Raw genomic sequence first — 23,939 nt, 5'->3', positions numbered from 1 at the left:
CAGAAATATTGTTCCCTATTAAAAAAAACTAAGGATGCTTCCTCATATCCTCAAGTATGGATCAATTTGCAGGATCCCAAAATAACCTGTACCCTTGCTGTGTGTTATGTAAGGCACCTTTCGCCTCATCTCCCATGAATCAAGCAGAAGGAAGGTGTAATAACGAGGTTTCCAGCTCCATACTGTGCTTCCCAAGGGACAAGGAGAAGCACCCTGACACAGTTGAGACCCCAGCAGGAGCATGCAAGCAAGCAGGACCAGCAGATCGATATCCCGGCTGCTCCTGCAGAGAAGACGAAAAGGCGACACGAAGAGAGAACCACCTTAAAACAGCACGGCGAGGACCGAGAGCAAGGTCAAACATTGATCGTGTTACTTGCAAATGTCAGGTAGTTACAGGGCCATCGTGAACAAGAGCAGCAGAATCGGAGGCCAGGATTTCAGCAAAAGGACAGTTACCTTTAGATGATGAGCTGTTTCAGGAATTTTTATCTTGACTCTTAGCTAGTGCTTACATACTGATATATTTACTATGCATTCACTATACAAAAATTTTAAATGCCTTATGGTTTTTGTCCTTTGGTCAGCACCCAGAAGGAGGAGAGCAAGAAAAAAAGAAGGCAAAGAATGTTTCTTTTCCTTGTGTTCAGATAACCCATAGTGGCTACACGGAGCTCAGCTGGTCTGTCTGTGACTATCTTGGCCACTGCCATGGGGCTCCTGGCCAACTATATAAAAACAACTAGTGTAAACTCAAAAGCTGAATGCAAGTTTTAAAACAACAATCAAAAGATGAAAAAGTAGGTTTAATTATCTATTATTTGATCTCCTAGGAAGATTGCAGGATAAGCTTTCAGGTGGGTATATCTAATCTGGAAGTCTGATTACACACTGATGCAACTGATCTGACGTGTGTGTGTTTTTAACTTCCACATCCCAAAGAGGCTTGTTTCCTTGAGAGAAAATCTTTAGAGGGCATTCATTTGTTTCATTTTGGAATTGATTTTTAAGCTTGGGTCATGTTCCTTTGAATGTCTTCAGTATGGGAAATAATTTCATCCTTTGAGGATAGAGCTCCCTCTTTGGAAAAAGCAGCCAAACATTTAACTTCAGATCTCATGTATATGGGGTGGGAAATCAAACCCAGTGAAACACTGTAGATCCAAAATAAAGCTTGAAAAAAAATCCAATTAAAAAATAAGCAAAGAATCTGAAGAGACATTTTTCTAAAGAAGATAAACATATGACCAATAAGCACAGCAAAGGTGGGCAACATCATTAGCCATCACGGGAATGCAAAACAAAACCACGAGATACCACTTCACGCGTACAGAAATGGCTATAATCAAAAGGACAGACAACAAGTTTTGACGAGGATGTGGTGGAATTCTTATCCACTGCTGATGGGACATAAAATGGTGAATCCACTTTGATTTTCATTACACACGGAGTTACCATGTAACCCAGAAATTCCACTCCTGGGTATATATGCAAGAGAGATGAAAACACATGCCCACACAAAAATATGCACAAAAACCTCCACAGAAGCAATACTGATAACCAAAATGCAGAAACAAGCCACATGTGGTATATTCATAAAATGGAATTCCACGCTGCCCAGGTGAGTAGCAGGCTGTACCCTCTGGATTTGTGTACGTGCACTCTACGATGTTTGCACAACAATATTGTATCAGGAGCTGGCGGTGGGGGTGTTGGAAAGAAATGGGAGGTGACAGTTAAGGGGTGAAGGGTTTCTTTCTGGGTTGATGGAAATATTTTAAAACTGATTCTGGCGATGGTTATACAACTGTGTATATACTAAAGATCATTGAATTGTACACATTCAGTGGATAAATCATATGTTATGTGAATTATATCTCCATAAAAATAACAACAGTAAGGCTTCTTATAAACTTACAACACTGACTTAATTGTGTGGCTTCTGTGAAAGCTAAAAATATTCTATATTTATTGTCATACTACCGAGTGAGCTAGATATTTTAGCTTCTCTAATTCTTGCAACATCCTCATTTGGTGAGCAAATTTACTTGATCCCCATTTCAGCGATTAGAAAACTGGCAGCACAGAGAGATTAATTCCCCGGAAGCTGTGCAGCAGTACATGGTAGGCCCTGGATTTAAAATTCAAGCCTGTCTGATACTGAAATTCACTTTCTCCTTCTTGTTTCTTCATAAAAATTTTATTGCTTTAAATAGTTAACATTCTTATATATTTTAAAAAACAAAGGGACATAAGAGGCAGACACCCTCGCTCCACCCATTGCCTCCCTGTCTCCCGGGTGCACTTGTATTAACTTCTTGCACACCATTCAGCATTTCCTTAAAACAAAGCACATATGGATATACATTTATATTCCTCCCTCTTTGACAAATGTAGCATACTATACAAATTCTTCTGCACCTTGCTTTTTCACTTTTCATGGCATCCCAGAAATCCTTCCACATTAATATCCTGTATTCTCGTATTTACAGCTTCAGAGGACTCCAGTATCTTGATGTACCATAATTTAATTAGCTGGGTCCTGAAAGATGGACATAAGTTCTTAAGAACTTAAATTTTGAAACTGTCGGCTGGGTGTGGTGGGTCACACCTGTAATCCTAGCACTCTGGGAAGCAGAGGTGGGTGATTGCTTGAACTTAGGAGTTCGAGACCAGCCTGAGCAAGAGGGAGACCCTACCTCTACTAAAAATAGGAAAAAGAAAAAAACTGTCTCCAAAGGCAAGAAAGAAACGCCTAAAAAAATTGATTTTTGAAGTAAATCATGTTCCTCAAAAATGGACTACTTTGAAGATAACCTCTCTTTTAAACATGTTAGCAAGTATTTGTTAAACAGCAAAGCAATGGACTGAATGTTTCATATATTAAAATCCTAACCTCCAAGGTGAGATTTTAAGAGGCCACATGTGAGAAAGTGGCCCTCATCAGACACTGAACTACTGGTGCCTTGATCTTAGACTTACCAGAGTCTCACTTTGCCACCCAGGCTGGAGTACAGGAACCTCATCTTAACTCACTGTAACCTTGAACTTCTGGTCTCAAATAATCTTTCCTCCTTGGCCTCCTTAGTAGCCAGGGCTACAGGCACACACAATTTGGCTAATTCTTGAATATTTTTTGCAGAGATGGAGTCTATTTCCCAGGCTGGTCTCAAACTCCTGGCCTCAAGAGGTCCTCCTACCTTAGCCTACCAAACTGCTAGGATTACAGGCATGAGCCATCACACCTAGCCAATAGTCAATACTGAACCATTATCATTCCAATGGTAAATTGTCCTATGACACACATATGAAACTAATCAGTACACTTGAGAGGAATGGAATTCCAATTCCAATTATAGAAAACCTAGACAGAAAATATTTTAAGGCCACCCCAACTGTCTTTGGAATTTCCATTATCGGTAAAAAAAATAAAAAAGCTTATCAATTTTGTTTTTTTAAACTATCTCTTCAATAAGGCTACCGATTTTCTAAAGGATGCCTGACATACAATGAGTTTGATCATTAACATGTAAAGGACAATCAATAAAGAAGGTAATATAGGTGTAGACAAATATCCAAAAGCAAAAGAAAAGTGATCTCTTCTAAAGGGAATCGAATGAGAGAACTCAAAATGCACAGCTTTTCAAAGCTAAAGAAAGTGACAACAACTAAATTGAGAAGGCTGAACGAGCGTTACCTTCCCAGAACACAAACATATATTTAGCTTAATAGACTTGAGTGTATCTCAGGAAAAATCCTATATATTATGCATCTAGGGCAATGAAAGCTGTAGAAAATGATTTTGTAGAGCAAACACATTGCAGCCTGACACTAGTGGAGGAAAAGAGTCAAAGGCACCTGCAGTGGTTTAGGTCTCGTTCTCTGTATCATCACAGGAGAAAACAAAGCACTGAGAGAGCCTCAGACACCGCACAGAAGCTGGGCAGATCTCTGGTGGCAACTGAAGCTTTGAAACAGTGCACATTTGTATTTTCTGATTGTAACTGTAACGTGGATATGTTGACAAAAGTTTTGGAAAATAAAGAAAAAGAAAACAAAATCGCCCACAACCCTACCACCCAGAGAAAACCATTATTAAAATATTGGCATATCTATTCACAGTCCTTTTTTTGATGGGCATGCAAGAATATATGGTTTTACAAAATTGGGTTCATGTTATAATTATAGTTTTATACCTGGCGTCTCCCTCCCCCCCTTTGTATATCTCTTGATCACTTTCCCATGTTTTCATATATTCTTTGAGGATGTAATTTTGATAACTGTAGTATATTGTATCTTACGAATCTAAGTAGAATTATTTGACTCGTTCCATATTGCCAGCCCTGTAGGCTATTTCTAAGTTTCTTGTTTTATAAATAGCCCTGTGATGGACTTTCTTCTCACAATCTTCGTGTCCCTATTTATTTCTCAAAAGAAACTTAAAAGTATATCAGTATGTCACATTCAAATTTAAATCATTCAGGGTACTGGTACCTAGAAATTTACCATTAGAAGTCTCTGGGGACAAAATGCAAATAATGTGTCTAAAATAAATAATACTATTTTTGTTTCTCTTGAAGTCTATATTTATCCTTCTAGAGCAGTCATCTTTCAGGCAGTACATTACTTCCTCTAGGCAAAGGGACTATTACTGGGTTAATCTAAATGCAATAACATGAAACTTGGCTGACCCAGATTTCTCCAATATCAGTATGCATGCAATTACAATATTCTGCAGATTGAAAAATACCCAAGACTCTCAAAAACACATATTTTATCATCCTTTCATTTGAAATGATACACAGTCAACACTAAAATAAAGGTGATAGTCAGTGGAGGTTGATAGCAACCCAATCTTACGTAGACAAGTAAGTTACATATAGTAAAACTTAAGGTTTTCTTCAAATTCTAGCTTCATTTTGTCACTTTCATACTCATAGACATCTTAAGTATTCTCATCATGTTGAAGTTATTCATAATTCCTGTGAAGAATTATGTAGTCCAGTCCTCAATCCACTAGAGTCTATTTTTATTCTATTTTCAAGAAGCTAAAGAGGGATCTGACAGTTTCTACAGTGCGTGTGTACAAATACATTTATGTATAGCATACATATGTAAAATGATTTTTCCCCACTAGACAGTGAAAAACAAAGTAAAAACCCAAGAAACTCCCCCATTGGCAATCTTAACTATGAAATCACTCAAATTCTGAGGTGTTCTCACAATTGGTGGTTAGAGAAAGATAGCTAGGGTTGCACTGTACAGTTGTGCAAACTGCACACTATACAGGACTAGTGAGCGCAATGATACCGTGATCTATGTGACCGGCACTCTGTGGTTGTCCAGTGCACAATCTATACAGCTAGACATAATAACTTCTGAGTTAGCTCAGATAATTCTGTTCACGTATCCATTACTTATTTTTTCATCCCTTTCTCTAGCAAGCTATGAAAAAGAAAAGTGTTGGGAGGGAAGTGGACTTTAAATCCATATACTTTGTTAAGAAAGGAAATTCTACAAAGGAACAATAACAGATTCTCCCTGGCTCCTCTTTGTCATAATGGGAAAGTTTTCTTTCTTCCCATCTCCCCTCCCATCCACCTACTAGAAAGTAACAGGGTACCTTGTGTGAGCAACTGTAGATTTCTGACTTCTTCTCGCACCTTCAGCTGGAGCACCTGCTGTAAGATGTGCTGCCGAAGGTTCTCCTGGGCAATCCCCATTCGCTCAAGCTTTTTGTCGGTAAGTCTCAGTAGGGCTCGCCCTGCAGGGTTTTAAGAAATAAAAGGAAAAGCAAATCAACAGTTTGCTGGAGAAGGATTTGTATCTCAGTCTTGACTATTCTGCTGCAACAGACGATTCCATCTAAACACAGACACTTTGGAATAAAGCTTCCTCCATTATCCTTGCAGAATATGGATCATTTGGATAAAGAAATTACGCATGTTTAAAAGAAAACCCTGACAAGGATAAGCTGGGTTGTATGCCCTAACAGACTATGCCAAAATACCAAGGTGACAACAAAGTTTACTTCCAGCTTGTTCTGCACATTGACTGCAAGTTGACCCATCTTGAACATTGCTGGTCAATGTACCAGAGGGAGAAGAGAAGGTGCTAGAAGATCTCCATGCCACCAGTGAAATGCTCAGCCTAGAGTTACTTATAAGTCATTGGCCAGAAGTTACTGATCATATGAACCTTCCCACCCACAAAAAACCCATAAATTGTAACAAATGCCCAGAAGCAGTGGTGGAGAACAGAAATATTTAATGGGCAGAGCTGATGAGGACTATAATAACACAAATATGGCCTGCCAGTTCCTGGCAGGGAAGTGAGTTGGGATGCAAGTGTGTTTGTGGTAGAACCTGCATCTGGAAGGGGAATCCTAGGGAGCTGCAGCCTTAGCCACATCGGGCAGGTCATTGCAGTTCCCAGAATCGGACTCAAGTAGTTCCCACTGCCTTCTACAGTAGGTAGAATAATGACCCCCTAAAGATGTCCATGTTCTTATCTCTGGAATCTATTAATTCATTACCTTACATGACAAAAAGGACTTTGCAAATGTGATTCAGGCAAGGACCTAGATATAGATGGAGAGTACCCTGCATTATCCAGGTGAGTCCCATCTCATCACAGGGGTCAAAGAGGGAGAAGGGGGCACTAGAGAGAGAAGATGTGACATTGGAAGGAGACACCAGAGCGAAGTCCAGGAATTCTGGCAGCCTCTAAGAGGCAGAGAAGAAGAGGAAATGAATTCTCTCTCATGTACTCCAGAACGAGCTCTACCAATACCTTGAGATCCATTTGGGACTTCTGATCTCCAGAATTGTAAGAAATTTGTGTTGTTTTAATTCACTAAGTTTGTGATAGTTTGCTATAGCAACAATTGGCCTTGTGACTACAATTTACATGTTTTCAAGAAGTCAGATAGATGGCTTTAGACTTCTTTTCCCAATTTCTGGGTCCTGGCACGTTTAAAGTAGAGAGCAGAGGAGAGCTAAACAACGCAGAGGCAAGTTCCCAGACCTCCAGGACAGTTCTGCCTTCCCACATTCCTCTCACTTCCTGACCTCGTCTTAAAGTTTCACTCAGAAAAAAAAAATGGGGCTTAAACATCACTTACGTGAATAATTGGCCTCTAAATAACATACATCTAGCTCTTTATACACGCCATAAACTCTCAGATACTGCATAAAACACTCCTTGACATTCAGAATATCTACATTCCTCCCAACATCAGAATGCAGATCACCCTCCCTCCTTCGTGTAGCCAATTATTTGGGCTGAGGTTTCACAAGCTGTGACATTTCATAGAGAGAACTGCTGAAGTGCTGGTAAGACGCACAGCAGTTTCACCCTTGAGAAGTTGTCCAGTCTATGATTAGAACACAGGTGTTAACAAGTCAGGCTCTACTCTGGGGCATGGAGCTTTGGTCTGTTCTAAGCTCCCCTGTAAACCTCTAGTTGCAGCCTTTCCCTAAATGCATCTGATTGGTCTAAGTAGGGGTGCATAAGCCTGACTAGAATATTATTTTCTACTTTGGTGGGTTAATGCATCAGGTTTGAATATGAGTTATAAAACTCCATCCATTGTAAAAGTCTGTACATTTTCTGTGTGATACAATCATTTCTACAAACATTTCAGACAGTAAACGTCCAGCTGTTCAAATTATTTTATCCAACTCCTGAGACTGTAGATGTTGTTGTTTTTATTTTGTAGAAAGGGAAATTGAGAAGTTAATGAATATTTCAACCATGAGAGTTTTCCCAATTCTTCCCACTATACTCTCAGCTATGCCTCATTTTCCTCGGTAGGAAAATAAAAGCTTTGGATTTCAAGAAGAAAGACAAAGGGTGATGGATGTGGAAAATCTTCTTGATAAAACCACATTTAGAAAAGATCTCAATCTTAACACCAAGGATCTTTGGAACAAAATCTCATCACTGTCTTCCTTGGATGGTTTCAACAGTGTCACCCAAGTTAGTGATTATGGAAAATTTTCTAAGAATTAAATCACGTCTAGGAACAAAAGGCCCATCCACCTCCTATCCTACCATCTCCTGCTGACCAAAAATAAAAGAATATCCAAAGAAGTATGGTACAGCTTTAGTATGAAGAGAATGATAAGTAATCAATCATCAGTCTTATCCTTTTTGCAATTCACTGGTAGATTGTTAATTTTTGTTTATCATTAAAAAACTCAATTGTTAGTTCAACACTTACTGAGCCCTTATGTCCCTGTCACTTTGTTACTCCCTCTGGGTGTAAGGATGACAGACAAGGTCCTTTTTGAAGTTTTCGGGCTGACAAGGAAGGTGGCTTGTAAAAAATGTCTATGGGTGTGCGACGAATGCTAAGAAGGGGAAAGTATGGGAGCTGAGAATGGGGCGACCTAGCCTCGTCTGGGCATTGGGAAGTTGTCACTGAGTAAAGGACACATATTCTAGAACTCAGGGAGGAGGCAAGAGTTAGTCAGCTGAGAACTACTGATAAAGATTTTTTTTTTTTTTAAAGCCCAATAGCCATGTGGAGGGAGAGGGAAGCAGCAACGGTAGACAGATAACAGAGGGACAAGGTGACGGCTCTGACGCTCCCTGTCTCTTCTCAGAGTGCCTTGACTGCTTTGTTTTACAGTCAGCTGTCCACAGAGAGAAGGATCAAGGCATCAGAAATCAACCAGATCTCAAATAAGCAGTACTGTGAAATTCCTGATATCCTTAGACTGGTTCCAGTGATATTTGAGTGACTCAGGCTGCTGGCCCCTTCATGGACTCACAGACTCTTGGAGCTGGAAGAAGCTAAAGCCCTCCACGTTGATCTCCCTTCTTCGCCATTTCTTCTTTTCTTTATCTTTTCGAGCACTGTCATATATCTGTCACTATCTGGATGCTGGGGAGGTAGAGCTGAGTAGCATCTGCCGCCTGCATGGACCTCACCATTCAGAGAGAGAAGAGGGAGGCACACAAACTGGTATCGGGAGCTGGCTCTAGAACACAGGTGTGGTGGCAGATAGCACTAAGTGCTCTGAAGATAAAGCAGAGAGTAGGGGGGTGTGGACAGGGCTTTCTATAACAAAGATGGGGCTGTCATGGTTAGGAAAGCTATCTCTGAAGAGGTGACACGGGAGCCAGAAAGAAGAGGGAATAGAAGTGTCAAGGCAATGAGAGAAACTGGCAGAGAGACAATGTCACTAGGGCAGAGCAGGCAAGATAAGAGAATGGTGGGAAATGAGGTCTGAGGAGGCAGGGCTAGAACACACTGGGCCTCTGGCCCTGGAGAGGACATTGGACTTTATTCTGCATGGGGAAAGCTTTGAGAAAGGCTAATTTGGGCACGATATTGGGTTTTAAAGGAATCCCTCAAGTGCCGATGAGGAGGATGGATTTGGGGTTGGGGAGGTCAGTGTAACAGCGAGGAGTCAACCCACTAGCATGCAGTCTCAACAGGAAGAGTGGTGCCTTCAGACAGGGGTGGGGAGGAAGCATTAAACAGTTGTAGAATTCTGTGTATATTTTTAATGGCTTCACAATGCCCAGAAGTGGAGTCTGAAGGAAAAGGCAGACACCAGACATGACTCATGTTTTCAACCTGAGCCTCCAACGGCTGGTGGCACCATTTCTAAGCAAGAAATTGAGTCACTGCTCTAAGAGAGGATGTGCTGGAAGGAGGAAATCCTGGTGGCATTGCTGCTATTTTTTTTTCTTTTGAGCACACTTGGGATCTGGAGAGGTAACAAAAACTCAAACTAAAAAGAATAATTACAATATTCTTCTTTCTTCCTCTTAATGCTCTCATTCCTCAAGGTTCGCCTCTAATCCCAAAAGCTCTGTGTTGCCTGGGGGTAAGGTGAGCATAGGCATAGTCATGTAATATGAAAAACAGAGACACACATGGCTGGATACATTCTGGACAGCCCATGTACCCTGGCGAACTTTAGAGAAATAAGGGGTTTCAAAACACCTCAGCTCTGTACTGATTAGTCCCGTCACCAACTTTCAGTGCCCAAAATACTCCCCCGAACTCTTCACAGTGGCTCAGGCCAGGGAATATTCAATTTTCCCAGCAGAAACATGATGATATGGTAGCAAATGTGAAAAATCAGAGTTCTGCTGCCACCTGAAACTTGAGTATTATGGCACCTGACCACTGGAATGCCAGCTCCATAAAGTAATTGTTGATAGGTCATTTCATGTGGCAGCTGGGTCATGAGGTGCCTAGATATCTAGTAAACATATTTTGGGGTGAGAATTAATTCTCAAATTAGTAGGCTGGATAAAGCTAGTTGCTGTCATAGTAGAGCTGGGCCTTGTCTAAGCAGGTATGGCCTGAACAGAAGAAAAGGCTGACCCTTCCCTAAGTAAGAGAGACTTAGTGTTATCGCAGCCCACCAGCCTGTGGAGGCAAACTAAGATAATAGCTCTTCTTTGGTTCTGTTTCTGACATTTGAACTTGAACTACAACATTACCTCTGCAGATTTTGGATGTGTCAGTCCCCATAACTACATAAGCCAATTTCATATACTCCATCTCTCTCTGTATATATGTACACACTGCACACATACCCTACTGGTTTTGTTTTTCTGGAGAACCCTATCATGACAGGGTGGAGTCCCCTACGATGTGCCTCTGTGGTAGCACATAGTGGGATGCATAAATATGCACTTAACACATAACCTAGTGTCACACTTAACATGGAGGTTGTCTTCTGCACCCACATGTTGATGATTTCAAGGTCATTTTATTACTCTCTTTTCTGATACAAGAGAATTGATTGGAAATTGGCTGTCAGGCAAAGCTCCACAACAATGAGAAACTGAATTTAGTTGAGGGAGGAGTCTATATTTTGTTGGTGGTAACCACAGAAACACAAGTCAAGTTGAAAAGGAAAGATAGAGAATATGAGACTAAATGGGTACACGCCCTTTCCTCAGGCTTCAAGAAAGACAGGTGCTTTGTTCTGTTTCTGAATTCACCCCAGGTAGGACTATAGGCCTTGCTAAGCAGTAGTGCAGCAAGACCAGGGGAGGGACGATTGGACCATAGAGCAGTTTATTAGTTTCCTGTGGTTGCCCAAACAAAGTACTACAAAAAACAGAAACTTTCTCTTTGTGATTCTGGAAGCCCAAAGTTCAGCATCAGCTTCATTGAGCTAAAATCAAGGTGTCAGAAATGGCACAGTTCCTGTGGAAGGTGTAGGGGAGAAACCATTTCTTTCTTTTTTTTTTTTAATTAAGTCATTTGTACATAGATCATAAATACCTTTATGCCATTATGGGATTCAATGTGTTGATTATTTGTACAAATTGGAGTGCTTATATCCTACTAATATACATAGCCTTGACCTCATTCTGCTGTACTTGTCCATGTCACTCTAATATCTGCCTCCATTTTGTCATCACCTTCGGCCTCTCCCTTATAAGGACACTTGCAACTAAGTTTAGGACCCTTCTGAATAATCCAAGATACTTTTCCATGTGAAGATCCCTAAATATCTGCAAAGACCTTTTTTCTTTTTAAGGTAACATTTACAGGTTTTATAGCCTGAGGTTTGATATTTTGACGTGGTTGTTATCCAACCTACTATAAGCCAAAAAGAACCTTTGAGACTTCTGAGTGTGGCACAGGATTGAGTTCCACATACAAAGTGAGGCTCTGAGAAATTGACTTAAGATAGCACAGGACTGCATAGTATTCCATGGTGTACATATACCACAGTTTATTGATCCATTCGTGGATTGATGGGCACTTGGGCTTCTTCCATGACCTACCAATTATGAATTGGGCTGCAATAAACATTCTGGTACAAATATCTTTGTTGTAGTGTGATTTTTGGTCTTCTGGATAAATATCTAGTAGAGGAATTGTAGGATCAAATGGCAGGTCTATTTTTAGTTCTCTAAGCATTCTCCAGACGTCTTTCTAAAAGGAACATATTAGTTTGCAATCCCACCAACAGTGTAGAAATGTTCCCTTTTCTCCACATCCATGCCAGCATCTCTGATTTGGGGATTTTATGATATGGGCTAATCTTACTGGTGTTAGATGATATCTCAAAGTAGTTTTGATTTGCATTTCTCTGATGATTAAGGATGATAAGCACTTTTTCATATACCTATAGACCATGTGCCTGTCATCTTCAGAGAAGTTTCTCTTCAAGTCCCTTGCCCACCCTGAGATGAGATCACTTGTTCTTTTCTTGCTAATACGTTTGAGTTCTCTATGGATTCTAGTTATTAAAACTTTGTCAGAGATATAACCAGCAAATTATCTTCTCCCATTCTGAGGGCTGTCTGCTTGCTTTACTGTGTTATTTGCTGTGCAGAAGCTTTTTAGTTTGATTAGGTCCTAGTAGTGTATTTTTGATGTTGCTTCAATTGCCTGGGGGGGTCCTCCTCATAAAATTTTCACCCAGGCCGATTTCTTCAAGTATTTTCCCTACACTTTCTTCTAGTAAATGTACACCATGGAATACTATGCAGCCCTAAAGAAGGATGGGCACTTTACCTCCTTCATGTTTACATGGATGGTGCTGGAAATATTCTTCTTAGCAAAGTATCTCGAGAATGGAAGAAAAAGTATCCAATGTACTCAGCCCTACTATGAAACTAACTTATAGCTTTCAAAGGAAAGCTATAACCCAATAATAGCCCAAGAATGTGGGAAAGGGGAGAGGGAAGGGAGAGAAGAGGGAAGGGAGGGGAGAGGGAAGGGAAGAGAGAGGGAAGGGAAGGGAGGGGAGAGGATGGGAGGGGAGAGGATGGGTGGAGGGAGGGTGATTGGTGGGATCACGCCTATGGTTCATCTTATAAGGGTACATGTGAATCTTTCTAAATGTAGAATATAAATGTCTTAACATAATAACTAAGAAAATGACATGAAGGCTATGTTAACCAGTTTGATGAAAAATTTTCAAATTCTATATAAAAACAGCACACTGTACCCCATGACTGTATTAATGTATACAGCTATGATTTAATAAAAAAAAAATTGCAAAAACCAAAAAAAAAATACCTTATGCACCCCCCTGTCCCCCCGAAAAAGCATAGGAAATGAGGTAGAGACTTAGGTCTAGACATGAGTCTCTAACCTTCAAGCCCTCTGGTCTCTATTCCCAGAGCCCTCCACCTTCTGCTCAAAGAATTAAAACAGACTGCCTAGCACAGCTTTTCAGGATAAATGCACATTTAGAAACAAGAAAGAGTAAGCTGGAGGTGGTTAGAGAGTGGCTCCAGATGCTATCTTGAGCCACTTTCCCCAAAGATGGGTGAATTACAAGTCCTATTTTCTGCTAGAAATAGATAACAGTGGGCAGTTCCTCAAATAAATCATCATTTGTGCAATGTTAGCGCCAAACCTCCTCTCAGGTAAAGGTCCTCACCATACATCAAGCAGATGCCCTCGGCTCTACCCCAGCCATGCTGGGCCAGAATAACATTGTGACAGACACTGGGCATGCAACAAGAGTCCCACAGTATTGAACTTGTATTATCGTTACTCCATAATTGGAATTTTTGAAACAAAAAGGAAGGAAGGAGGAGAATCACAAAAGTATGAGATCACAACTAAACGATGTACATAAATGCCCAGGAAAATACAATCTGAGTCTGGATGAAAATTACACTACTTCAAAAATGACTGAGGATCAAATGAAATAACACATACACATGTCTTCTGCAACTTGAAACTACAATGTTGATGCAATGTGGGTACTGTGCGTTGGGGTCACCACATCTTCATACTCTTCCTCATCGTAACGATGATAGTAACAGCAAACATCTATTGAGTGGCTCCTATGTGTTAAACACTGTCTGAAGGATTATCTCATTTTCCACAATTCTCTGCAGAGAGTATTGTCTACAACTGATTAAGAGCTATAAAATCATCTAACAGCCATGTACCTAATAACCTGCAGATCTAGGATACAAACATAGTAGAAGCCATGCTTTTAACCACCTCCCCAAAATGCTATCTGGGAATTCCTCTCATAGACTTATGTGCTCCCCAAGGCTACTTTGGCCGATTCTCAAATACAAAACACAACTCATGGGCAGATGAGAGGCTGAGCAAGTATCAGGAGAGGGTCACCATCCCTGAGGACCTAACAACAAGTATTGGGAACACTGGCAAACATCACTGTGCACAAGGGTGTGGATGGTTTTCAATGCAGTGGAGAATGGTAGGGGACTGAGAGGTCTTTAAAAGTAGGCATTAAATAGAGTCATCCACTCCTTTGTCATAGACTACGGGCATATCATGGACTGAACCTGTCATGCTTCTAGGGACCAGGAAGATGAATAATTTCCTTGCCAGAGGGACAAACCCATAGGAGGAAAGAACCCGTAGGAGGAGGAGCTAACTCATCAGGGGGCCTTGAACAAAAAGTCAAGGTGGTTAGTAGGATGGGAAGGGCATCAAAGACAGAGGAACAGCATAGGCAAGAAGAGACATAAGAATTATAGGAGGCACATTATAGGAATTCCAAGAAGTTCTACATGGTTGGGTGTGAAACATGTGGCAGGGAGTAAAAGTCGCAGGGACATATTTGCCATTTTATGATGCTTGGTTGTTACCTTATATGCAAGCTGTATTAGTTTTTCCCTCTTTTTCTCTTCCCAACCCAAAAGAGCACATAGGAGACACAGGAGATGATGTTCACAGTAATAAAATGCCTCATTTGTAGAAGGAATATTATGGGCCTCTCATTTTGGCCCGCACTGCATTCTCGCTCATTCCTGGTACACCGAATCCCTCTTTTGTCTTTTGGGAGTTGCTCTTTTCACCTGGTGGGGTTTTTCACAAATTAAATTTTTAATAATATTTAAAAATTCTTTAATTAAAAATATTTCCCTGTGGTACTTTTTGCTTCTAAAGTACTATATAATTTTCTTGCTTATTATGTTTATTTTTTATTTTCTGATGCCCTCCAAACTCCTCCCTTAATGTAAGCTCCATAAGAGCAGGGCTTCCTTGAGGCTTTCAAGTACCCAGCTAGAGTCTGACTCAATGCAGGCACTGAAAACATATTTTTAAAACTGATAATGGGTGTGTGACTCAGACAGAGTAAACAGAAGTTCTTTACTGGAATTGTCATGGTTGCTAAGGGCAAAGTTTTCTTTTTTGGGTAACGTCCCAAGGGAAAACATAATGTTAGAATTTCTATTACTATCTGTCTTTGCCACCATGTTGAAAGAATTTGCAAGAGAGAGAGAGAAGAGCTGAATGTGAGCAAGAGAAAAAGTAAGAGGTGGAAGGCAGAGGAGGAGGGGAAAAGATAAACATTTGGTTTCTTGAATGAAGCCTTTCCTGAAGCAAAGACATGAAAATATGCTCATTATCCCTAATCAGAGAAATGTAAACCAAAATCACTTTGAGATATCATCTAACCCCAGTAAGATTAGCCCACATGGCAAAGGTCCCAAACTGCAGATGCTGGTGTGGATGTGGAGAGAAGGAAACATTTTTACACTGCTGGTGGGACTGCAAACTAACACAGCCTCTATGGAAAGAAGTATGGGGAATTCTCAAAGTACTAAAAGTCAATTTCCATTTGATCCCACAATGCCATGACTAGGAATCTACCCAGAAGAACAATCATTCTCCCACAAGGAAATTTGCACCAAAATGTTTATTGCAGCTCAATTCACAATTTTCAAGATGTAGAAGCAACCCAAGTGCACATCTATCCATGAATGGATTAACAAACTGTGGTATATGTATACCGTAGGGTACTATTCAGCCATAAAAAGATGGAACTTCACATCTTTTGTGTTTACCTTTATTCTTCTTAGTAAAGTATCTCAAGAATGAAAAAAGAATATTCAATGTACTTAATACTAATATGAAACCAATATATAAACAACTACATGCCCATATGAAAGAAAAACACAAATATAGTCTAGCAAGGTAGCGGAGTGGAGGGAGGAAGGAAGGAAGGGGAAGGGCAATTGTGGGATCTCACCTAATTTGTACAATGTGAGGGTGTTCAGCACACCCCTTGGGTGAAGGGCTCAACTACAACTTAAACTTTACCTTAAAATTGAAAACAATGTAACCTAAATCTGTACCTGGATATTAATTTGTAAAAAAAAAATCCTACCATAATTGGCAAATATTGGTATTTTAGTTATTATTTCTTACTAATTATTTGGAATGTATCTTAAATATGACTGCATTTGCTTGATGCATTTGGGCAATCTCTTTATCCAATTGCACCAGAGGTCATGAGCTCAAATACTATGGTTAAGATAACAGTTGTATGAAGAACATGTGAGTCTTTCTAAATGTAGAATGCAAATGTCTTAACATAATAACTAAGAAAATGACATGAGGCTATGTTAACCAGTTGGATGAAAGTATTTCAAATTGTATATAGAAACAACATACTGTACCCCATGATAGTATTAATGCACACAGCTATGATTTAATAAAAAATAAAATAAAATAAAAAAAAATTGTATGAAGAGAATTTCTCTAAGGGATTACTAGGAATAAGTAGGCTGGAGTGGACTGGTCAGTTTGGTTTTTTTCCCTCTAAAATGGGCAATTCCAACCCATCATGCTATACTAGATTATAGGCTGTGTTACTACTACCTCTATTTCTAAGTTAAGGACAACTGAAAATTCAAAAGTCCTATGAAAGCTCTCAATTTAAAATTTGTTCTTTTTTGTTTCCTTACAATGAGAGCCAAATAAATCATGTATATAAGGTCATATTGGATTCACAAGTTTCCATTTTACATCTGATTTTTAGCCCTCCTTTCCCCATGTCTCTCCTACTTTCATTGGAAAGAAATTCAGGTAACCTTGCCTTCAGGGTTTCAACTGACTCTAGGAATTAACTCCAAGTTCTGTGATTCTATTCTGTACAGCCTGTTCTAAATCCACAGCCAACAGAGACTAAGGGCAATTAACTAGTCTTAACTAGCCCTCCACTTTTTATAACCTAAAGATATGTTGCAAATCCACCCTACTTAGCAACCCCAGCCCAATGCCCGATTTCCTGATGGTGACTACGAATCACCCAATACCAAAGCTAGCAAGGACTAACAGGTCGGCCAATCCATTGCCTCATTTCCTGGAAGGAATGTACACAAAGCCTTCCAAGGCCAATAAGTCTTCTCTCACTTCTACCCGAGAGCATAGCCCACTGCCAAGGTCGGTCACTCACTTGGTTACATCTACAATGATTAGCAGTTAATTGAAGGCCCTTTGTCTGGGCCAAGGGAAAGAAGGGTTAATGGAAATTGCACTGTGGTTACTGTAAGTAATTTACCATACTGATGGGAACTACATAATTGATTCTTTTTTTTTAACCAGTCTTGGGTAAAAAGACTATTTTACAAAATCTACTTCTTGGCTGAATATATTCAGGTGTTGGTGATGTTAATAGGAGAAAATTGAAATAACATTAATTCCCACCTGAAATATAAATTTAAAAAGAAATCATATAGTGGTGCTTTTCAAACAGTGAAAATGTGGCCCTGCATTATTTGTAGCCCTCTAAGAAGGAACGCACAGCCCCTAAATAGCAAATTAAAGGTTAAATATTTTTTTATGTTGTTGATAGTACATATAGTTACCAAATCCTATTCACAAATTAATTTTTAAAAACCCTAAAACATTTTGTTTGGGGATTTTGTAGACTCGGTAATAACTTCTCTTGTACCTCAGAGGAGATTTTTCAAGCAAAGAAGTCTAGTGCAAACATAATGAAGCTATAGCTGAAGATTTATGATGTAATAAACCACCTTCAAGGTCTTTTCTGTTTTTGATAGGTGGAGCAATCCTCATGGTGCATTTGGTTTTATTTGTCAGCATTTGCATGCAGTGTTTTGGGATTCTTTGTTAATCGAGTGTCACTCAGTGAACAACCCACTGGTACACTAGGCATCTTTTAAAATTAATTACCAAGAAGCATGTAAAGTGTCCAGTAACAAACCACCTCTTCTGCCTCAATATTCTTTTCCTGGCCATAATAGCTAAACTCACATATGCAGTGTTCATATGCCAAAGAGAAACGTGTGCTGGGCATGCTGGCTCTTATACGTGCATTAATTTGAACCAGTACCTATATTTGAAGTAATGTTAAAAAAAGTTTCAAATCTACTTTGAAACTACCTTTTTCTTAATAGTTTAACTTTATTAGTACCAAGGATTTCTTCGGTAGAAATATTAACAAGTGAGTATTGTCCAGCATCAGATTCATTCAATAGAAGAGATAAAAACAGTGTTCTTGCCTTCATGTAGCTTAAAAATTACCTGCACGTATAAAACCAGCAAGCACCAAACAATTAAAAAAAAATCAATGATATGATAAAAATCTTTTAGCCATGACCATGAAAACTAAAAGATCTACAAGGAAAGTTTGGTAAAAAGAGGTCTTAGGTTTGGAGCTGAAAGTTCAGGGCTGGGTCGACCTGTTACTAGGTTACTAGCTACGTGGTCATTATTGTGATCATTCACCTTCCTCGGCTGCATTTTCCTCCACTGCAAAATGGGGATGGTATGATACCCTGTATCCCCCGCTGTTGTGTTCATTAAGTACTCACCACTGTAAGCAAAATAAAATGGAGGAGCTGGGTAGCTCACCCCAAAACTGTGATGGGGGCACTGGAAAGGATATAATCCTAATGGTGACCCTAGAGAAACCTTTCTCAGGGAGGAGTAATAAAAAAAAGGAAATTCAATTTACTACATTCCAAATTTCAAAAGTCAACAACAGGATAGGCAAGTAGACTTGAGCTTTTCTGATTGACAGAGGGCTTTTCAATCCCAGCACCATTGACATTTGAGGCTGGGTAATGCTTTACTGGGACTGGGGTCTGACCTGTGCCCGTAGTTGTGACTTCTCATGTTTGAGGCTGGGTAATGCTTTACTGGGACTGGGGTCTGACCTGTGCCCATATGTTGTGACTTCTCATGTTTGAGGCTGGGTAATGCTTTACTGGGGCTGGGGGGCTGGCCTGTGCCCGTATGCTGTGGCTTCTCAATCTCAGCACCAGTGACTTGGAGGCTGGGTAATTCGTTACGAGGGATGGGGGACTGACATGTGCAGCATCCTCACCTTTGGCCCACTAGATGCCCGTGGCACCTCCCCAAGCTGTGCCGAGCAAGAACATCTCCAGATTTTCAGCAAATGTTTGCTGCAGGGAAAAACTGACCCCTGGTTGAGAATCATTGATCTAGAAATTTCCTTTCAACCAGCTGATCCTCCAAAGGATAATCCAAGAGGCAGACTGATTTTGAGGATTGAATTTTATAAAACTTGGGTTGGTGAGGAGGAAACCAAAGCTTACTTTTGGGAAAAGCATCTAGTATGTGTCAAACCCCTTCCCATCTATTGTTCCAATTTAATCCCCACCACCACCTTGGGATGTATTCTTATCTCCATGTCAGAGATGAGGATGTCCATGAAGATAAAGTGAAAAAGCACATAAGTAGCAGGGCAGGGACTCCAGCTGGGTTTTACAAGGAAAACCTTTCCATGCATTTGATCTTAACACATTGCAAAGCCCATAACTATAGCATTTCTAGTGAGGTGTAACTTCAGGGGCCTCATCAATAAAAGTGATGGAAGTTGACCAAAGTTTCCCTGTTTGATAAGTGACAAACATTTGAGAGAGCCAAGATCGTAGCACTGATTGACACTGGAACTGCTTCAGACCAGAGGCAATAACACATAATATCATGGACCCTCTGTTCTATAAAAGAGTAAAAATAAGCTCATTAACCTGAAATCCATTTTTTTTTTTGAGACAGGGTCTTTCTCTGTCACCTGGCTAGAGTATAGTGGCACCATCATAGCTCACTACAACCTCAAACTTCTAGGCTCAAGCGATCCTCCTGCCTTAGCCTAATAGCCAAGACTAAAGGTGTGTGCCACCACACCTGGCTAATTTTTTTATTGGTTTTCCAAAAGATGGAGTCTTGCTCTTGCTCAGGCTGGTCTTGAATTCCCAACCTGAAGTGATCCTCCTGCCTCACCTTCCCAAAATGCTAGGATTACAGGTGTGAGCAACCACACCTAGCCTGAAGTCCAAAATTTGAAGTCAACAGATTATATACCAAAAGTTATGCAAGAATAAAAATAAACAACACAAACAGATTTCCTTTATCCATGTTTTCACACATGCTCAGCCTTCTAATGCCTCTCAACCCTTCTTGCCTGATGAGCTTCGAGGGTTGGCTAACTCTCCCGGGAGCCTACACCTTGTAGAATACAAGGTGGCAAGTGCTACAGTAAGGATATGTACTTTCTTACTTAAATTATAAGCTCCTGAAAGTGTACCTTTTTATTTATATACTGCTAAATTTAGAATACTGCATAATAAAATAGTGAACTATTATCACACAAGGAATACTGTCAAGTTAGAGATTGGGGCGGAGCCTAAGGGTAGCAAAGCCTAAGTGTAATAGCCTCATATTGCATTCGTACATACATTTGAATCAAATGGCCTGTAATGGCAATATCCTAACTTTGCCCAGAGATTCATGGGCCTGAAAAAGCCACCCAGCAGTGGGTGATGGCCTTAGTGACATCACTAGCCCCTCTAGTGATGGGGCTAATGACTGGAGTTTGAGATATAGATGGATGATGACTTTATCCTTTCAATTGTCTTATCCCAGAGCTTATAACGCTATAATAATAGGAAGATGGGAGGAGCAGAATGGGAGAAGGAAGCTCACACCATGATGAGTGAGATCACTCCTGAAGACAGGAAGGGGGCACCGGATGGCTGTGAAAGCATGGACAAATGGCTTTATGATAGGTAAGGGCATGACCTATGATGTCAGATGCTTCAGTGCAAACTATATCTCTAACACTTATGTGACACGCTATCTCATGTAAGTTACTTAACCTGATTTAAGTCTTCACTTTTCCATCTTATCAGTGGTTATATTAATAGTACCTCTGTCTATAGGAATATTTGTGAAGATTAAATTAGATGATGCATGGGAAGGCACTTAGCACAGTGCCTAGCTCATAGTAAGTTTTCCATAGAAGGTAGTGATGGATGGTGATAAGAGGAGTCCTAAGCCACAGGCGAGTCTGTGATTAGAAATATGGCCTCTTGAACCCTCAGGTGAAATGCATGGCACATTCATGCTGATCTATACTTACAAACGCCAACCCCAAAGCCTGTGTAGCACAACGTTTCACTCACTGTCACTCTCAGCCTCTGGGGGGAGACTTGGGTCACTTAGTTATTTTCAATATCCTTTATCATAGTTCCATTAGTACCTAAGGCATATCTCAGATTTACAAAGGTGATTCTCAAACTGAGCTCACAAGAATTCCAAGTTGCAGCTAGGAATTTCAAGAATTACTTGGGAAGAAACCAAAGCAACGCCCACTTGGATTTTCTCCAACCACCCCACTAACGTCAGTGTTCTGGGGCCAAAACACCACATACAACATTCTCCAGCTTCAGAGAGTTTCAAAGCATTCTTCTAAGTAACACTCTGTTCACTGTAAGTACAAGTAAATGCAAACTGTAATCAGTTAAGAACTCTTTTCTATAATTGTTCATAAACGGTAACGAAAATGGACCCAGAGTAGGTTGGAGAAAAGGAAGTTGAAAAAAGCAAAATTCTAGGGTATAATTTTCTCTTCTGGTGTAGATTTGGCTGTAAAATGTCCAGTTCAGTGTGAATTCATTAATTCTTCTAGCAATAATGTAATTAATAACTTATATTTAATTATGCTATTTTTTTTTTTTTTTTGTAAGAGACCTGAACTTGGAGTAGAAAGCCTGAGTTTGCAGCTTGGTGCCACCACATGCTCTTTGAGTGTAAGTAACTTATTTAATGCTGCAGAGTTACAGTTTCCTCATATATAAGTTGGGAATAATGATTTTAATCTCTTTGTGAGTTTTCTATATGAAAATTAAGTTAGGTAGTAAATTAGAAAGCGCTAGCATAGTACCTGACTCGATATATTTTGAATTAAACATTACATCCAGGTATTAAACTTCCTATCATATGGTTATGAATGTATTCACGTCTATCTTTCCTTCTAAACTCGGGGATGTCTATGAAAAGAATATGGGTTGCACTTAACTCAGTAACTCCAGTACTCAGCAGTTGATAGATGTTCATGAAAGCTTTTTCTGAATGAATAAATGCTTCTGTTAGAAAGGGAGAGGAAAGAGCATCATCTCCGCTTATAGACAAGACTTAGGCCTGGAAAAGTGAAGAGACTGTCAGGCTATTGTCATAAGATTAGTAACTGTCAGAGCAAAGACTAGAACTATGCACTATGCCACTTCCATTTAGGAATGCTGTGCCAGATTTAGTTCAGTATTCATTTCATAAACAACAAGTGACCTACTATGTGCCAGCTGAGAATCCAGCACAAGTGATACTTGAAATGGGGGAAAAACTAGTTACAGACATGCAGCTTTGTGTTGAGCCCACAGATGACAGCAGCTTCTATTAGATAGGTGGTGACAGAAAGATGCACAGGAGAAACTTTGCTTGTAGAATCACAAGGACTTGATGAGAGATTAGGAATTCGAGGCAAGAGGAAAGAAGTTGTCCAGGATATAATCTGTGTGTTTCTGGTTTGGGCAATAACAGAAAGCATAATTGCTGATATGGGGAATACTGAGTGAGTGATCAGAGAAGAAGAGCAGCACTCCTGGCTCGGGCATGTAATAAATCTGAACTGCCCGTGTCTATGAGATAGTCAGCAGCAATGCAAAGTGTGTGTGTAGGTGCATAGGTCGGATCTCCAGGGCAATGGCAGGTCTGGGTTTCAGCTCCAGAGCCACCATTGTGGAGTTGACATAAAGTGAGTGTGAGCACAGGTCTGAGAACTGCCCTGAGGAAGGGGTAGATAGATCTAGGACTGAGCAAATAGATCCGTGAGATGGACCCACAAGGGCACTCCCCAGGAGTGACTGGAGACATGGAAAGAAATGTGTGACAATGAGGTGTCAGAGGAGCATGATTCAAGGAAATTCAAGTTTGCCATCTATTCAACGCTGGTAAATCAAGCAACATGGAGTCATTAGAACACAGCTTGCAATGGAAGGTCCTTGAAGCATAGAAACCCTGAGTCTACAGATTTGTCAACAGTGAAGCATATGACATCTCTAGTTCACTCAATAACTGAGCTTTTCTCCTAGGTTAGAGATTTTTTTGTTGGACTAAACAAAGGCGAAGGAGTTACATGGAAATGAATCCATAAACCTTCAACGTCGACATTATTACAATAAAAACATCATCAACAACAATTTATTGGGCAATTAGGATGGGCTGGGTGTAACTGTGAACAATTTCTCATTCTTCAATGTAACCTGTGTGACAATTCTCCAGATAGGCTCAATTTTTATTATTCCCATTTAAAAAATAAGGTAAATAGGGCTTGAGAATTTAAATACTATAACTACAATCACACGGGTGGCAAGGGACAGAAGAATTTTGAATTACTATTTTTCCAGATCCAAAGCTCATCTTCTCCACCCCCTCTGCTATCTGGTCCTTCTCTGCACAGATGAAGAGAGCTTTTGTAAAGGAAAAGAATCTTTCCTTGTCTTTTTATTTCTAGCCCTCATTAAAATGCTATCAGTTCCATTTATATACAATTCTAGAAAATCTAAACTTTACTACCACATTTTGCTGTGTATAAAAATGTACACTTTCTATTGCCTAAATTTTTGAGGAAAAATAAGGATGCACATTATACATGGGTAGTATGGCTCAGGAGTGAGGAAGCCCATTGGGCCCCTGGGCAGCTGTGGCTCCCATCTGGGCCCCCCAGGACACACAAGACTTTAGTCTGAGAGGATCCAGGATCTGGTGGGAGTGGCCCAGAGCACCCTCCACCAAGTGCTGCAATGGGGTAGGCTGCAAGGTGGGCCGTGGGCAAGGAGAGGGAACTGAGACCCCAGGGTAGGCTGCAAGGTGGGCCGTGGGCAAGGAGAGGGAACTGAGA

At 40.2% G+C, this 23,939-nt stretch overlaps 1 protein-coding gene across 1 annotated transcript in view; it reads right to left on the bottom strand.

The window, feature by feature from the left end:
• SAMD12 (sterile alpha motif domain containing 12) overlaps positions 1-23,939 on the bottom strand; it is a 345,610-nt gene that overhangs the window by 156,887 nt on the left and 164,784 nt on the right. The window contains exon 4 of the mRNA XM_003782543.2: positions 5,624-5,764. Within this exon, the coding sequence (XP_003782591.1) occupies positions 5,624-5,764 (141 nt within the window). The remainder of the gene's footprint in view (positions 1-5,623; positions 5,765-23,939) is intronic.

Source organism: Otolemur garnettii, unplaced genomic scaffold (assembly GCF_000181295.1).
Source record: "Otolemur garnettii isolate 467f Iridium unplaced genomic scaffold, OtoGar3 scaffold00004, whole genome shotgun sequence".
In the NCBI taxonomy this organism is placed as follows: domain Eukaryota; kingdom Metazoa; phylum Chordata; class Mammalia; order Primates; family Galagidae; genus Otolemur; species Otolemur garnettii.
The sequence above is the reverse complement of the archived record's forward strand: the minus strand, read 5'-3'. Positions and strand labels throughout refer to the sequence as shown.